This window comes from Stegodyphus dumicola, chromosome 12 (assembly GCF_044657685.1).
Source record: "Stegodyphus dumicola isolate Sdum_Otavi_A_Nest chromosome 12, ASM4465768v1".
NCBI classification, from domain to species: domain Eukaryota; kingdom Metazoa; phylum Arthropoda; class Arachnida; order Araneae; family Eresidae; genus Stegodyphus; species Stegodyphus dumicola.
The window spans coordinates 59,226,340-59,244,523 of record NC_140779.1 but is presented as its reverse complement, the minus strand read 5'-3'; the positions used below and the strand labels follow the sequence as shown (position 1 = coordinate 59,244,523).

Here is an 18,184-nt window from a genome sequence, read left to right as displayed (position 1 = left end):
GTTAAACCGGTCGAAATTTATCATCAAGTGACAGAAGTTTACGGTGAATACGCGATAAGTGATGGAATGGTGAGAAAGTGGATAAGAATGTTTAATGCAGGTCGAACAAATGTCCACGCTGAGGCTCGGAGTGGTGGGCCTTCTGTTGTCACCGATGATTTGGTAAGGAAAGTTGATGAAGCAATTCATGAGAACAGACGCTTCACAATGACAACTCTTTCAGAGGCATTTCCACAAATTTCACGTACTGTTTTGTTCGAAATTATGTCTGACCACTTGAATTATCGCAAACTGTGTTCCCGATGGGTTCCAAAAATGCTCACTGATGTTCACAAAACAAAGCCACTGGGTAGTGCCCTGACATTTCTCACGCAGTACAGTGATGAGGGAGAAAACTTTTTAAACCAAATAGTGACAGGTGATGAAACTTGGGTGTGTCATTTCACACCAGAATCGAAACAACAATTGGTGGAGTGGAGACACACTCATTCTCCGAAAAAACAAAAGTTCAAAGTGATAATGTCATCACAAAAATCATGTGTACTGTCTTCTGGGATAGGAAAGGCGTTTTGCTTACTGAATTTCTTCCCAGAGGTGAAACCATTAATGTGGCACGATATTGTGAGACTTTAACAAAACTAAGGCGTGCCATTCAAAACAAACGAAGAGGAATGCTCAAAAAAGGAATTGCGTTGCTCCATGACAATGCCGGGCCCCATACTGCTGGTGTCACTCAGTCGTTAATTCAACAGTTTCATTGGGTGCAGTTCGATCACCTGCCGTACAGCCCGGACTTGGCGCCGGTGGCAAGCACTTTGGATCTGACGATGACACGAAAAATGCTGGAGTCGTGGTTATCGAAACTGGCGGGAAGTTTCTTTAACGATGGTATACAAAAACTGGTCACCTGCTATGACAAGTGTTTGATCATTGGTGGAAACTATGTTGAAAAATAGTTTAAGATATGTATTTTCATGTAAAAATAAAATTGGATTCGAAAAAATTGTTTTACTATTTTTTTTTTTTTTTTTCAAAACGGTACTTAGTTTCCCAATACGCTTCGTATGTTCACATTCAATCTTTTGAATCATTTTTCGAAAACAGATGCCTGATTATGGACAAAATACATTAATACCTCCAATAATTCATTAATGAAAAAAGATTCTAGGAATTTTTGGACATTTGTCTAAACTTAAAAAATATGAACGGAAAGGCTCAAATAATTGTAAAACATGTGTAAAGCAGGTGTTAAAGCAGGCCATCTAACTTTTGAATATCCTAAAAATTTCTTGTATTCAACATTTTCATCTTCACAAAATTTTTTTAAAGCAGTCACTCGAACCTTAAAATGACTAAAATACAAATAAATTGTCATTATTACTTCTGCATCAATTGGCATGGCAGATGATGCTGTGTTTATTGCATTTGACAAAATATGTGCATTACAACCTATGCCTAGAATCTTGTAATTTTAAATAGACATTATTTACTTCTTTGCGTCTTCGCCCACCAAAATTTGTGTTTGTATTATCCATCCACTGTTAGTGCAACAACTTTATATTTCAAATTGTTTTCATTTATTACTCTGTATAGATGGTTCGCCAAAATTTCAGCAGTTTTGCCCCAAATGGACTCTAAATTAAAAAAATTTATGTGAATGCCCTTGTTAACATTATAATATCTTACTATTATTGGACACAATTTTGTTTCATTATGATTTGATGCATCATATAAAACCCATACAACTGCTGCATTTTTCAAGTCTTCTGCAAGTGTATTATCACAGTAATTTTTGAACTGATTTAATAATAGAATACTGATTAATTGAATACTTACATTTTGTTCTGGCACATGAAAATTTAGGATTGTGAAAGTTTTTCAATAATTTTATTGTATAATCCATACTATGCAAACTTTGATTATAAATTATTTTATGAAATGAAAATGTTTCCTCCATTATAGCTAACTTTTTCCTCTTCGGAGTAATTAGAAATTTAAAAAAAATTGTTACTTTACTACTGGAAACTGATGCCTCTAATGATTGCTTATGCTTGTTCGTGTTTAAGTGCTTAATTTTGGCTGCTTTGCCTCCAACTGCAATACAAAATTCTCTCCAAATATTTCAGAAAACATTAATGTCTTTCTTTGACACAAGAAATGGAAATTCCTTCTTCAACTGATCGTTGAAATGGTATTTTCTCTTCTTTGATTTTTCCATCCTTTAAATAAAATTGAAAATAAAATATGGAGCTACACAAACAATGTAAGCACATTATAAATGAATAAAACTAAATCTTTAATAACAAAAACTGTAAAACTTTACTAAATCTATATTTAAATTATTTTATACTTGTGTTGAAAACAGTTGTATAATAAAATTATCTTAATGAACAAATAAAACGTGAATTCTGTTTAGTAAGGCACTTACCTGAGTATAATAATTATTCAGTGAAAGAAAGAAATTTGTATTTATGTCAGATGTAAATGTGAACTATAATACTGTAGACAGGTTAAAATAAAAGTGTGCAGAAGTGTGAGGGTGCATTACAAGTGTGGCTGCGTGAAGTTTTGATATGCCCAGAATGTGCTGTGTATGTGTTTTATAATAATGTTTTTTGAACTGCACCATCACATGACAATTGACGCATAACATTTCGACACAGTGTCTTTAAACAATATAGAGATAAACAGATTAGTTGTAAATTATTGAAAAGGAGGAAAGTTGGGAGGACACTTCTTGAAGAAGGACAGAGCTTACCAAAGGAGGACGATTGGTCACCTTAATATAGAATAAAATCTTTACTCTCCGAAAAGCTCGGGAAGTGCTGAATTCCATATAGTTGAGCACATAAAAAATGGAATTCATGATAGAAAAATCAGATTAGTAGGAATAATTTCTTCTCTAAGATTATGAAAAAAATCATCTTATTTATTATCAACTTGAATATCAGAAACCTACCTTTAAAATTAAGATTTTAGAAGGGGCAAAGAATGCATTTTAGTAGTATAAAAGTCAATGTATTTCATAGGCCCAATCCAATTATGAAATCCCACTGAGCATGAAAGTTGGCAGAGATGTTGCCATTCATTCTGACAGAAGTTTAAACAAACATATATATTTTTTGTTACGTAATAAAGAGCTAAAAGTTATGGATATACAGAATTGCCAACTCTCCCGATTTAGGCGGGAGTCTCCCGATTTTCAACCGATCTCCCACCAACCCGATTTACAATATATTTCTGCCGACTTTTTCTTATTTTTAAAATTTCTCACGATTTTTATGGAACTTGGCTTAATGCTTTGTTATATGAACAAAAGTGATTTTGGACGTCTGAAAGCAATTGAATTTTCTCTAGATTATATCTAAAACAAAACCTTAAGAATCAGATAACTTCTGCTTTGTGAGTGAAAGCATTATACGTATCCCAGAAACGTCGTGAGTTGTGTGAGTGCACGTGCCTTCGGGAAACAGTTTTAGAAATTATCATCTTTTGTTATGCGAGAATGAAATACTCGTGTACGTTTCAAAAAACGTACAGTTGACTCTCCTTCCATTATTTCCTCAAGGAAATGTAATAAATTTGCGATGTGCATCGCCTGTCGTTGCGATTTTTCGAATTCGCAATGTGGAAGGGCGGATGTTCTCAAACATGTGCAAACACGAAAACACAAGGATAACATGAGTTGTTTTTTAAAAAAACGAAAACAAAAGACCAAAAAGTTATTAATGCAGAATGTCTGTTCTCTGCCTTTTTACTGGAGCACAACCTGCCGCTGAATGCATCGGATCACGCTGCAGCTTTATTTAGAAAAATGTTTCCCGATAGTGAAATTTCTAAGAAATACTCAAGTGCAAGAACCAAAACAGGTGCAATTGTTAAAGAAATGGGTTTGAAAAATAAATCTTCAGTTATTGATTGCACAAAACAGCTCTGTTCTGCCTCTCTACGGATGGAAGCAATAATACGGATTCAAAACTGTATCCAATTGTTGTTTCTTTTTTTAATCCAGATTCTTCAGAAATTGGGTGCAGTTTACTTTCTGTCCCCATTTTAGAAGGACATTTGACAGGCTTTGATATACCACAGTTAATTATTAAACTTTAAAAGAAAATGCAGGCCCTCTGGATAATTGCTTAGCACTTGGTGCCGATAATGCACCAGTATTGGTAGGCTTGAAGATGTTGCAGGCATCTTAAGAAAGGAAAATTCAGATTTGCAGATTATGAGGTGCACCTGTCACCTCTTAAATTTAGCAGCTGAAAAAGGGGCAGCTTCTTTACCAATAAATGTGGATGAACACATTGTTGATATTTATTATTATCTTGAAAGCAGTTCTAAAAGGAAGGAAAAATTGAAACAGTTCCAACAGCTGCATAACAGCAGTTTACAATTAGAAAACTTGAATGAAGTTATAAAATCAGCTAGGAGTGATACCCAGTGGAGTTTAATTGGAAAACTGAAAGGTGCTGATGGAATTTTAAAATATAGTCAACTGTCTAGAATTGTGTTGGCCATCTTGACAGTTCCCCATAGTAGTGCAGAGTGTGAGAGGATTTTCAGTGTTGTTGCGTAAACGAGGACTAAATTTAGATCTAATATTAGTGATGACACATTAGAAAAACTTTTCTTAGTGAAAGTAGGCCTACGTGGCAATTGCAGTGAACAAAATTAGGAAGTTTCTTTCTGAAAGAAACTTCCTAATTTTCTAAACTAAAATTCCCTCTTTCCCCCCCCCCCCTTAAACAATGCAAGTAATAATTTTTTTTTTTTTTTTTTTTTTTTATATATATGCGTAAGGTATTTTTGTGTTGCTTGCATTTAAGAATTAGTTACTATTTAAAGTTAATTCATTATTAAAAACTATATTTTTATCATTTAAAAAGTCTTTTTAACATTGTGAAAAATCTCCTGATTTTTGAGTGTCGTAGGTTGGCAAGTATGGATATAGCATATAAAAAAATTAAATCACTTATCATAATTTTTCACATTACATCATCGTTTATCTATTAGTCATACATCATGGCTTCTTTTGATGCTTGGATCCTGTAACTTCGAAAATACTTCACTTCATGCTGTCCCAAATATTAATCATTTTATCAAAATGTAAGAAAAAATAGAACTTATAATCCGTTTTGGAAAATAGTTAAACCAACTTACTGAGAATTAATCGAATGTATTTTTAAACTAGAATAAACTTCATATAATTGTGTTGCGACTTCATGCTTATCCATTATTGGCACTAAATCGCAGTATTTGGCAACAATGTATGCTTATTAATAGAATATGATAATTTTATAATGGTATTAAAAATCACTCATTTAAATTTTTTCCCCCTAAAATTCTAAAATATTTTACTTATTTAAGCTTTCAGGTTGGTTGAATGTTGGATAGTCATGCTTTTGATGTAATAGATTTTTTTTTTTTTTTACAATTTTGATGTAGTTTATTTTGCTTAAAATCTGCATAAAAACAGAGGACCTTAAAATTAATCACATCTGCAGATCTTATTTATGTACATTGCGCAAAACAAGGGGGGGGGACAGTTCTGTATCTCCCCTCCTACTGGGTTGATTGACGAAATTCCTGAATTCAAACGTGCGGCTGTTACTGACATGAAGTTAGGCCAATCCTGCTATATATAAATCTAATATATATCCTGAGTCACGCTTTTGAGACATAAAAACATAATTTGAATTTCGTCAATCGGCTCAGTAAAACGGGAGATATAGAACTGTCCTTTTTGTCCCTCTTGGAAATAAGTGAAAAAATTTTGCGCTAATTTTTTGTTGCAAACTTTTATAGTTTTTACAGTACATGTATATATACTGTATATCTATGCAGAGAGAGAGCATTTCAGATCATGTTCAATTTCATATTCAAACCCTAGTCATTGGCTATATTTTCTTTCTAATCAGTATAAAATTTTTTACTTTCATTTTATTTTTTAAAAAAATCCAGCTCTGAAGATTATTTTAAAAAAATAATGCAATGTAAAATTTTCATAGAAAAGTTAATTTTTATTTATTTTCCTCTAACTTTCAGTATATTTTCATATGTTTGTAATTAATGCTTGATTCTTTAAAAATGTTTCAAAATGTGTAATCATTATTATGCTTAAAATCAAAAAATTCTGACATTGGGCACATTAAATAAGTGCTTGTGTACTTTATTTTTTTTAGGTTAACTTTCTTTTAAAATTTCAGAATAAAGCATAGTTTCTCAACATTAAAAAACCTCTCCTATATATCACTGAAACAAGCCTGCATTTGCTTCCGTGGTAGTTTTACTTTTCACTAATATAGATTATAAATAAAAATTGAAAATATTGTAAGCCCTTTTTTTATTCATTATATATGATAGCAGATTTTTATTGTTAAGTTAAATGTTTTAAGAATAAATATCATTTCTGATTTATTCTTGAAAAAACATTTTTTCCCCCAAGAATAAAAGTTAAAATAAAGTTAAAAAATACTTATGAAGTATTTTCCCCCCTTTTTAAAAAAAATTTCTTTTCCTTTATTTTAAAAAATATTTTTCCTGAATGTTTTCTTTCAAAATATTAATAAAATAATTACAATATTTCCTTGTGTATTTTCTCTAAATTTTTAACACCAGGCTCTGAAAATTTAAAATATATTTGCATAATTTTGTCCTTCTTTAATGCATTCAAAAAATGAGCTTTCCTAAATTTTAAAGTGGATTCATTCATGTAATGACTATTTTCTTTGTACTAAAAAGACAAATCCTTGCAAACTACCTATAATATGACTAATGACTGCCATTGAACTGAACTTTTTTTTTAAAGTTTTTTATCATTTTTATGTATCAAGTAATTTTTACCTGTCATTCTATTTTTTATTTCATGACAATATTTATTGTTGATTATATATATGAAGTTTCTCTGCCCCAAATAGTTAATCATGATAATATAACTTTCTGTTCTCTGTTTCATTTACATATAACCTGTTAATATATACGTGTAACTTGGCGTGTTTTTAAAGTGCAATTGACTTTTGTTGTATTCAAGTTAGAACCTTAAATATCACGCTTTTTTAGCAAAAATAGCCGTCCATCTAGAGGACTTTGGGTTTGAAAAACTTGTAGAAATATTAGGATTTTTTTGGAAGCAGGCAAGATGAAAGATGAGCAATCACCTTCGCGGGGAATCGAACCATGGACCTCTAGAATACCGTCCCACTGTGCAGACCACCACATCACGAAGGCACGCCAAGATGGTGGGAGCAATACCTTATATACACCCCCTTTTAAAGGGCAAGTAGGGTTTTTAGGGAACCCAATCGCCAAATCCTTAAAAACTAAACAAATTACTGAGTGTATCACAAATAAATAAATAAACAAAATACTCTTTGGAATGCTTTTATCAAGCTGCAAGTCATGTTGAACCTATTCCTTCAATGTGTTGAACTTTTTCCCTCCGTAATACAAGAATCAACCAATCACAGCAAAGTGAACACAACCTGATTTTAGTCTATAATTTTGCTGAGTCAGCTACAAATTCACCTTGTCACGTTATTTATGGATAACATGAGGCTAAGCAATGGCAGAGACAACAATATGAATGCGAAACATTTGAGTTAGAGGGAAGGAGAAAACAAGATATCATATGGATACTGTAATGTTAATATTACTATGTATTATTGAAAATTTATTATTCTTATTGTAATTATTACTATGGCTTCTTTTAAAGAAAAAATACTATGATAATTACCTGTAGTTTATCCATGACTGCTTTTCATGTGGTATAATCTTATTGTAACTGCATCCTTTGGAAATTAAATTATTCACATAATTTTCCTCTCTCGATTTTCAGACAATAAAATTAGTAAAATGAAAAGGAAAAATATGTGGAGAATTATGGTGTTAAGGCTAATAAAATGGAGTGTGCCAGCAATTGGACTCAGATTGCAAATGTCTAAGTACTTAACTTTGCTAATCAGGCTATCAAGTTTTTAGAAAAGTCAATAAATTTTATATGAATATTACTTCACTCTAAATTGTCTTGCTTTTTTTATAATTTTATTATGTGCTGAGATTCTTGTGATGACTATTTACGGGAAAATTAATGAGCTGAAAATCCTGTACTTTCCATAAATGTTAACTGCTATTTAAAAAATTTTCTTTCTTTCTTTCTTTACAGTTTTTCTTAATGTTTTCTTTTCTAGAATTTAGGTCTTAAATGCTTTTCTTCAGCTGATTTACAATGAGTTCAAGTTCACGTACTCGCAAGAAAGGAAACCCCCATCGTATTTGTACTCTTGCATTTAGGGAGATAAAAAAATCTGTGAAAAATTCACAATCGGATACAGAAAGAAGAGTTGAGAAAGGTAAGGTCCATGTTCAGCAAACTGTTAGTATTTTTGATTTCATTTATTATTATTTATGATTAACATTAATTACTGACACCAAACTGTACTTTTCATTTAACATCTTCATTATTTTCATTTATCAGATCATTTTTTACTTGCCATTCCTTTTTTTATTTCATGACAATATTTAATATTGATTACGTATCTCACCTTTTTTCCCTGCTCAAACAAATCAGTAGTGATAATGTAAATGCCTGTGCTAGGTTTTATTCACATATAACTTGTTAATATATGCAAGTGACTCAGAATGTTTTCAAGGTGCAGTTGACTTTTGTTATATTGAAACTAGAACCTCAGTTGTCTATTTATAGTATGCAAATATCAGGGATGCACATCCTTTTTAGCAGAAGGGCCACTCACAGAAACAACTTTGTTGCCAAGGGCCAATAATAGAGAATGCAGTTTTTTTGTAGGGGGGTCAATGCAATAAGTTGCTTAATTTGCAATTCAGACATGCACCATATAAATTTAAACTGATTTGGACACCATTACATATGTATGTAAGTAAGGGTTGATGCGATTTCAGTTTCCTCTTGCATGTACTACTGGAGCCAACTCACCCAATTCAGCTTGGGAAAAAATTTTTAATTTATGCTTGTGCCTGATAATTTAATATGTAAATATTTTAATAAAAATGTACACAAGTTGGCCATAGTTAAATACATTAGTGTAATGGCTGAGACTGAATTTTATCAACAATTTTTGATATCTTTGGATGAAAGCTAGTTGTTGATATTCATAAGACAGATTGCAACTGTTGATCTGTCAGTGTATTTCTTAATTTTGACTTATTTAGACTCATAAAAGAAAATGTTTGTTCATATATATAAGTACTACCAAACATGGTAGCACATCTGCTTGCGCAAAATTTGGCAAGTAGAGTTTTTTTTATAAAAGCGCAAAAATTTGGCAGGTAGAGTTTTTTTTTATAAAAGTAAAGAATGTCGAAATCACAGAATCTAGATTTGTGTAAGTCAGAAGTTTGTAAATCCATAAGTTCCATTTTAACATCTTGTAGAGCTTCTTTGACTACAACAGAAAGTGGATCCGCAAACAGTTTAAATTTAATCTTATGCAACTCAAAAATCTGTAAATCGCTTATAAGATTCTAACCTGTGTACTTTTAAGTTAAAGTTGAAGAATCTTAAAAACTGGTTAGCGAATAATCACTTGAGTTCGTGAGAAATAAAATGAAACTTGGGAAGGGTTAAATACACTTTATTATTCCAAATTAATTTCACAGAACTCCTTCTTGCCGTTTTACAATAAAGCCTCCACTCGGGCTTGAACTCAGGAACTAAGAAATTAAACTTAACTAAAAAGATATAGCTGAAGCTATCAAGTTTCTAACAGAGTTGGCCCCTTAATGCTGAATAACGGTGAAGCTATCAAGGGTCTAAAGTATGGCCGAGCATAATAATAGCTTAAGAGGGAGTAGTCTAAAAAAGGTGGACCCTCGCTAGTCAGAATCACTGGTTCTCTCTAACGAAGTCAATAGAACTTCACAGTTAAATACTTCTCCTCATTTGCATTCAATCGCAATTCAAAAAATATGTTCTGTCCGGAAGTTGTAAGCTTGAGATTAAGAAAGGATAGGAAAATAACTCAAAATTTAATTGTTAGATAAATTAACATAATCCTTACACACTTTTCAAATGAAGTAAACAGCATCTTTATTTTATCTGAGTAATCCAATTGCTTATCAGGAAAATATTCCTTGAGTTTCTTTTGGTAAGGAAAATTGACAAAATTTTGAAAACCAGGCTGCTTTGAGAACACCTGGAGTTTTGGTTTGAAAGCAGATACTGAATTAGCCAGTTGATTGATGAATTAGTTTTTCCCGTCAGTTTTCTGTTTAGTTCATTCAGATGGGTTATCACATCAACTAAAAATGCTAAGTCACACTTAAAAGATGGTTCCTTTAACATCCTAGTTTTGCTTGCAATTTTCTTCAAAGAATGGTATTATTTCATCAATCAAATCAGCAAACATTTCCAAAGCCTCGACTCAACCACCATACATCAGAGTAAGATCACTATGTTGTGCATCTGTGTATTCTAGGATTTCCTTAAATTGCCTGGGGAAACCACATGAGTGAATAAAATTGATTGTATATTGCTCACTACCTTGATTAGGGGGTTTAATCCTAGTTCTTTTGCACACAGCTGTTCTTGGTATATGATACAGTGATACCGAAGCAAATCTTTGCCTCAATCATACAAAAGGTTTCTCAGTAGACTCACCATGCCATTCTGAATTGCAATCATGGCTGGAGCTCCATCAGTAGAGATACTAACAAGTTTGTTAAGATCAACTAAGTAATTATGTCAAGATCACAAATTTAAAATGAAGGATAAGGTATCAGCTCCAGTTGTTCTCCCTTCATTGAACTCATTCCAACAAGTTGGTCAGTTACTTCAAAATTTTCAGAAATCCCTCTAAGAAGCAAAAGCATGTGAGCTGTTGAAGTAATGTCTGTTGACTCATTAGCTGCTAGAGAAAAGTACTTAAATTTGGTGGCAGCAATATGTAATTATTCATTAACATCATTAGATAAATTTTCAATTCTTTGAATTGTCATTCTGCCGAAACTCTTATTTTTAAATTTCTTCGTAGCTTCACAGCATACTTTCTTATGTAGCAAACAATACACACTCCGGTAAAAATATATTTACGGGTGCTGCTTGGTGATTTTTGGCAGGACACCGAGTTTGTGCAATTCTTTGACTTGTTATTTTGGCTTTGTGTAGCAATGATCTCTGTGCCAAAAATCGCCGAATACACACAAATTCAAAATAACAAGTCAAAGAATTGCACAAACTTGGTATCCATGTACACATCAACCTATTTTCACAAAGAAAAATTAGATAATTGTGCAAACTAGACATTGTGCACTCCCTTGACTTTTTCCATGTATACATCAATCTATATTCACTAAAAAGGAACAGCCAACAATATGTAATCTTGATAAACTTCATTTTAAATCAAGCAGTGAAAAAACATAAAAAAGGAAATTCATCTTAGCACTACACAAAGGAAATATCCGCTTAGATTATTTACAAACTGCCCTATCTTCAGTCAAACAAAATTTCTTAACAGCACCCAAAAACTTCCTAAAATTATCTGAACTTGAATCTGTATACTGGCATTGCCACATAAATTCACAAAAATAAGAGAATATCCTCCATAGTGCAGGTGACGGAGGGCAGGGACGCCTGAAGCTTAACAGAGGTTAACAGGCATATGTCCCGCGTCCTCCCCTGGAGTTTATTTAACCTCCATAGTGCAGGTATCCTTCAACGTTCGACCATACGTGTTTCCTTCCTTAAAACAGAACACTTATAATAGCAATTAAGTAAAGTTTCATTTACAGCCATGTGGTTGTCTTCATGTGTAGCGTGTATATGAGCCAGTTTCCCTTAGAAAGTCCTCATGTGCTTTGCTATAATTAAATAATCTAATCCAATCCATTTACATGCCAGTCAATTCATGCTTTTTTCCCTTTCGTTCCAAATCGTACAAATCTTCAAATTAATCCTACAACATTCAGCCATTTTACCATGTAAACTCTTATTTCTAATCCATAAGTTCTATATGGAAGAGCTTTCGATTTCTATATTCGATTCAAATCACTACTTCAATTAAGTCTTAATGACTTTTTATTTTCACACATCTTTATTTTACACTATTTACAGGATTACTTTAATGACAGTACATTTTAGTTGGTTTCGAAATCAAAGTTCGTCTCTATGCTCCTCAGAGTGGCTCGAATCTAACCTCATTCTGAGATCTCAATTAGTGAAAAAGAAAGCAAGAATGCCCGCCATCTAGTGCAAGAATGGGACATCCTCCCACCTTTTGATTTTATATTGGAAAATCAAAACAAAATTTAGCATTAATCAAACAAAAGCTCACAAATATGAAAATTAACTAATGTTCTAAAAATCAATACGTACAAAAGACTATTACACATCTAAACATTTTCTTACCATATCCAGGTAACATATTCCAATTTATTACAGTTAGGACAATTAAACTTCTAAGATACTGAAAAGAAACAAAAATTAGTACAGTACAAAGTCTGTAATCCGAACGTCCATTATCCAGAATGATCTATAATTCGGACCTCAAAGCCACAAACTTTACACATGCACGTAGAGAATGTGCATACATTACGCATGCGCGCGTTGAAAGAAGTGTTTAGTAAAGTAAACAAATAAATATTAAGCTTCTTTTTTCTAAAATTTGATACCCTTTAGATCATAATTGCTCTTTATTTCATAAATTGTGCTTTCATATTTTAATTGTATAATTTCTGCATGCCATCTTACCAGATTTACATTGATGATCTATAATCCGGAAACACCGAAGTCCCGACAAATCCAGATTACGGACTTTGTACTGTATAACAATTTAAAAATACATAACAGGTTTTACGTCTATATCTAGTATGATAGTTAATATCACTGCCAGACTTATCGGCAGAGTTCTTTCTGTTCATAGTCAAGTCACTAAACAAGTTAGGTCTATCAAGGTTGAGAGAATAAATCCATTTCACAGGTTTTAGGAGTTTCCCCATTGCAGTTTTCATTTTGACAACACGTATTTCGTTGTCTTTCCTAGGATACGTTTCTACAATGTGACCTATAGGCCAATCTGTTCTTTTCCTTCTGTCGTCCTCTACAAACACTAAACCATCTTTCTGGATGGTTCGCGAAGGTATGGTCTTTGGTCAATGTACTAACAGTCCAAGATATTCATCTCTAAATATTTGACGAAATTCTACATGTAATTTTTGATGGTATTGCCATATTTTCGAGAAGTTGATTTTATCCAAACTGTCCAGATCCGAAACATCCTCAGTTCGCACATCCTGAATAAACGTAGATGGAGTGAATGCACATAAATCGGTGGAATCTTCTGACTCTTATGTTAATGGTTTGGAGTTGATATTTGCTTCTGCATCACATAGGATAGTTAACATTTCTTCATATGAAAGTAATGCTTTTCCCAAGACTCTTCTCAATAATTTATTGATCATCTGAACCAGTCTCTTCCACCAGCCGCCCCACCATGCTACGGTTGGTGGATTTAACTTCCATTGAATTTTCATTGTCGAAGAACTTCTGATAATTTGGTTCCAGTCAACAGATCCGAGTAAATTCCTTACGCATACAAAATTTGTGCCATTGTCGCTGTATACTACTCTAGGCCGTCCTCTTTGTACTGGGAATCTTGGAAATCCAAAGAAGAATCCATTAGTCGATAAGCTTTCAATTAATTATAAATGAACTGCACGATAAACTCCACAGGTAAAAAGCAAGATCCAAGCTTTTCTATTTTCTTTTAAATTAAGTGGTCCTGCTACATCAACACCTGTCACCTCAAATGCATAAGCATCTCTTACTCAATTTTCTGGGACACAAGGCACTGTATCAGAAGCTTTCGCCGAGTGTCTCTTACACCGAACACACTTCGATATGACTTTTTGTATTGTTTTTCTTCCTTTTATCATCCAAAATTTTTGACGAATATTGGTCAAGGGGGGAACGTTGCGGTGCGCAATGAACTGAAAGTTGATCTGTTAGCACTATCTTTGTCTTCGGGACAGATGTTTTTGTTTTATTCGGCTTATAATTTTTTACTAAATGTAGTATTTCATTTCAATGTACTCCGTCTTTGATATGATTTAAATCAAATTCCTCGTCATTATAAATATCACGAATACAAATCAAATAGTTTTTCTGGTTGCAATTTTCTAATTTCGACTATGCGTAATGTATGCTTTATGCATCCACACGTTGAAAGAAATGTTTAATAAAGTAAACAAATAAATATTAAGCTTTATTTTTTGTAAATTTTGATACTCTTTAGATCATCATTGCTCTTTATTTTATAAATGACGATTTCATATTTTTAATTTTATGATTTCTGCATGCCATCCTACCAGATTTAAATTGATGATCTATAATCTGGAAAAGCCGATAATCCAGAATCAACGAGTCTGGATTAAAGACTTTTTGACTGTATTTGATATGGCATGAGCCCATGATAGACAAAGCACATCAACTGCACTTTAAAAACACTCTTTTGCAAATACTTCTTAAGCAAAGGGTTTTTTATGCTTAGCAATTTTTTTCTGTTATCATTTAATGAATATGAACACTATTTTCAGATTCTTTATTCACCGTGGCGAAGAATGACTGCCGAAAATTTAGTTTTGATTTTAATTCACTCACCTTATCACTTCGAAAATGACCTTACAATGCAGAATATTTCTCACTGTACTTAGTATCATAATGTCTCTTAATGTTGTATTCCTTCATCACAGCGACATTGTCGTTCCAAATAAGGCAAACTGCCTAAAATTTGTCATTTTCAGAAAATTTCATCTCAAATAATATCAGGCATGTGAATAGAATGTTTTAAATATCAAGAATAAGAGAAAAAAAATTTTACGACAAAAAGCTGACAAGGCAATTTTTCTTGAAACCAGAATTTCTTAAAATTCTTCAAATTCAAATGTGTGGCCACTAAAATGACTTCAGCGAGACATGGATTGAAGACCCCCTACGTTACAAGATATGTCATTTTAGGCATTGGTATGTGTTGGCCATTGAAACCATGTGTTCATTGACTGTGGCTCTCTTGCAACCATTGGTAATAAATTCTCATAAAAGTAATTGGATCTTCACCAGTTTGAGCAGTAATTACACAATATAATAATCTATAGCCCCAATAGATTACAATTTGTTTGCAAGATTAGATCAATATGAGTTCTTTCTTCTTACATGAAGCATAACATGACATCCAACACGAAAACAACTAATGAATACAATTCCTGAATGAAAAATTCAGATTTCAGTCTAGCTTTTCAAACTGATTTGAGGTATCATTACTCTTTCTCATTATACAAGCTTGCTATGAAATGCTAGTAATATGCATAACCCAGCATGTTCTAACTTTCTTGTAAATTTCAGGTTTGTTGTACACTTCCTTTACAATGTAGCAATTTTAATAGGTAGCTTTGTGTATGTTTATAATTATGTGTTCTATATAGTAAATTATATTATGACAAACTGGAATCTTTTATTACTTATACATAAAACACATATTTTCTTTTCTTTTAGCTGCTGTATCAAATACTTCTGTAGACGAAAAAAGTAAAGAAAAGTCGCAGCTCGTAAACAGAAGCAAAATTACATCTAAAATTGAAGAAAATAGTCATAGTAATAAAAGTTGTAATAATTATCAAACTTCTGCAACAGCTTTACCTTTTGAGCAGAAAAAAGAATCTTCTGGAGAAAAAATAGATGACAGAAGTGCCAGAGAACTGAACAGGGTAGAAACATGTTCTGCTAACAATTTTAATAAAAATGGTTATGTTAAAGACCATCCTATCTCTCGAAAAAGTAAGTCTTTTTCTTCTCAGAAAACAGAATTTGATAATGAATGGACATTCAGTGAATCAGAAAGGATAAAAACAGATCCTACTAATTGTTATAAAAATCATAATCAGGCTCAAAGAAGCAATTCATATTCTCCTGGAAGAAGTTCTCACTGTTTTCATAAAAACAATAATCATGTTGGTAAAGAATATCCTAGTTCTCATAAAAGTAATTCTAGGAAAGACAAGGAATCAAAAAGTGTGAGAAGTCAAAGTCATCAAGTTCATGTAAATTCTTTTAGTTCAGCTGGAAGAAAGCCTTCCTCTTCACAGGAAAGCAAATATTCTGAAAAAAAGATATTTAATAAACAAATTAATGAATTTGAAAGGAAAGAAACAGATTCTGACTATCATTGTTATAAAAATTTTGATGAAGGTGATAATGTGCAGATAAATGAGTTTTCTATAGAAAAAGCAATTGTTAGGAATGACAGTGATTTGAAAGTGATGAGGAATCAAAGTGCTCCTAATAAAGGCAAAAACCGAGAATTAAATTCAGATGACAGTACTATCGTTTTAAAGAATGATTTTCGAACTGCTCGGACTATAATATTTAATAATGACCAGCTACAAGTTTCTGTATGCAATAATAAAAGTGAACACTGCAGTACATTTAATTCAGTCCCTTCAATTTCACCTTCCTTAAGTTTGAATAGTAACAAAAGCTCAAAGTGTACTTATTCATCAATATTGCCAGAGCATGAAGAGCACAAAAAAGAAATACTAGCTATAGATATAAATTCTAGTAGTTATAATAGTTTGTGCCCAGAATTGCCTGACACAAATTGTATTGATTCATTAGATTGTTTTGAAATAGATAAAAAAACTTGTAATTTGGAGATGCCTTATATTCCTCCACCTCTTCTTCCCAAGCCTTCAAATGACTCCTTGAATTTACTTCCATCTGTTTTATCTGAAAACTCAGAGAAGGAATCTTTGTTAGAAAAAGTATGTTTTTCATTGAACCTTTTTTTTTTTTTTTTTTTTTTTTTTTTTTTTTTTACATATTTATTTAGAAAATTACTTTAAAACTTAAATTTTTGCATGCTTTTGCAAAAACGATTATTTTAGGATTACTAAACTGTATTTTCGCCTTAGTAAACCTTCTCTGAACAGCTTCAAAATTTTAAGCTGCTGCTTTATCTGGTCACCATTATTTTTATTTAATGTAATGCTAATTTTTGTTGGCTATTTGTATATGTCCAAAAAAGTACTATGATAAAGAATTTTAAAAATGTGTTTTTAATCATATTTAATGCAGTGTATACAATAAGATTAAAAAATTGCATTTATTCATGCAATTTTTTAATCTTATTGTGTACATTGCATTATGGAAGTATAAGGAAAATTACATATGTATTTAGGAATAAATGCCTAGACACATTTTTGATCCATCAGGATCAATGATTAGTATTAATATACAGTTTCAAACAAACCTAACACTAATTTTGACTAGATAAAATTAAATGAAAGTATAAAATATAAACTATATATCATATGAAATCCAACATTCTTCCACTTTAAGTTGTTGGGAAACAGCCTATTATAAATCTAGAGAACTTCTAAAAATAAACACTTTTTCTTTTGAAAAATCAACCAGCCATAGCTAAATTTATGCGTTCTTCAGATTCTGTATCTGATTTAAGAATTGTAATAAACCGTCCAGTCTACGTTTTGGGTCTGGACCATGGTCAACATTTGCACTTCTTTTGATTGGCTCTTAAAAAATCCTCAGGTAAGCAAGATTCAACTAAAAGATAAAGAAGTACAGCACTTTTATTTCTAGTGCCTCTCTAAGGGTTTCCAGAGCCTGGATTTGTAGTTCCAAATTATCATATAATGCACAAGTTAATAGAAGAATTACTTTAATTTGCATTTCTAAGGATCAATTTCAACAATTCTCTTGCAAGTCATTTCAATCAAAACGAGCCTTCAAACATTCTATGGCCTTTGGATAGTTAGCAGCTGTAATGGGAAAACTTTCTATAACCTCCCTTGCACTTGAGTCATGTGCTCTTGTAATAAATAATGAATTTTATCACTGTCAGAAATTGTAATATCTTTGTCAATTTTTTCAAACTGAATCTAAAAATGAAAGAAACCGTTCCTTAATGTCACTATAAATTTTTTGTAATTCAAGCTTAGGAAGTTTAAATGTATGTTTTCATGCATTCTCATTAAGATTCATTCAAAATCAAGTTTGAAGTACTTACATTTTGTAGATTCTGAAGAATACCTTTCACTTCAGTTTCGATTCTGACAGCCTTGTCTCGATGATCTTCAGTAGCATCAAAATTTGCTTCAATTTAGTTTTCACTCAGAATGTATGTGCGTATCTTCCAAACAT

At 32.0% G+C, this 18,184-nt stretch overlaps 1 protein-coding gene across 8 annotated transcripts in view; it reads left to right on the top strand.

The window, feature by feature from the left end:
* LOC118187177 (terminal uridylyltransferase 4-like) overlaps nt 1–18,184 on the top strand; it is a 150,401-nt gene that overhangs the window by 11,716 nt on the left and 120,501 nt on the right. For 6 of the 8 annotated variants that reach the window (XR_015044449.1, XR_015044450.1, XR_015044451.1 and 3 more), the window contains exons 3-4: nt 8,187–8,348; nt 15,521–16,785. The exons of the other annotated variants lie outside the window; for them this stretch is intronic. Coding sequence is in view for 3 of the 6 variants with exons in the window: in XM_085827749.1 (XP_085683875.1) it covers nt 8,225–8,348; nt 15,521–16,785 (1,389 nt within the window). In the remaining 3 variants the exon portion in view is untranslated. The remainder of the gene's footprint in view (nt 1–8,186; nt 8,349–15,520; nt 16,786–18,184) is intronic. 8 annotated transcript variants of the gene reach the window in all.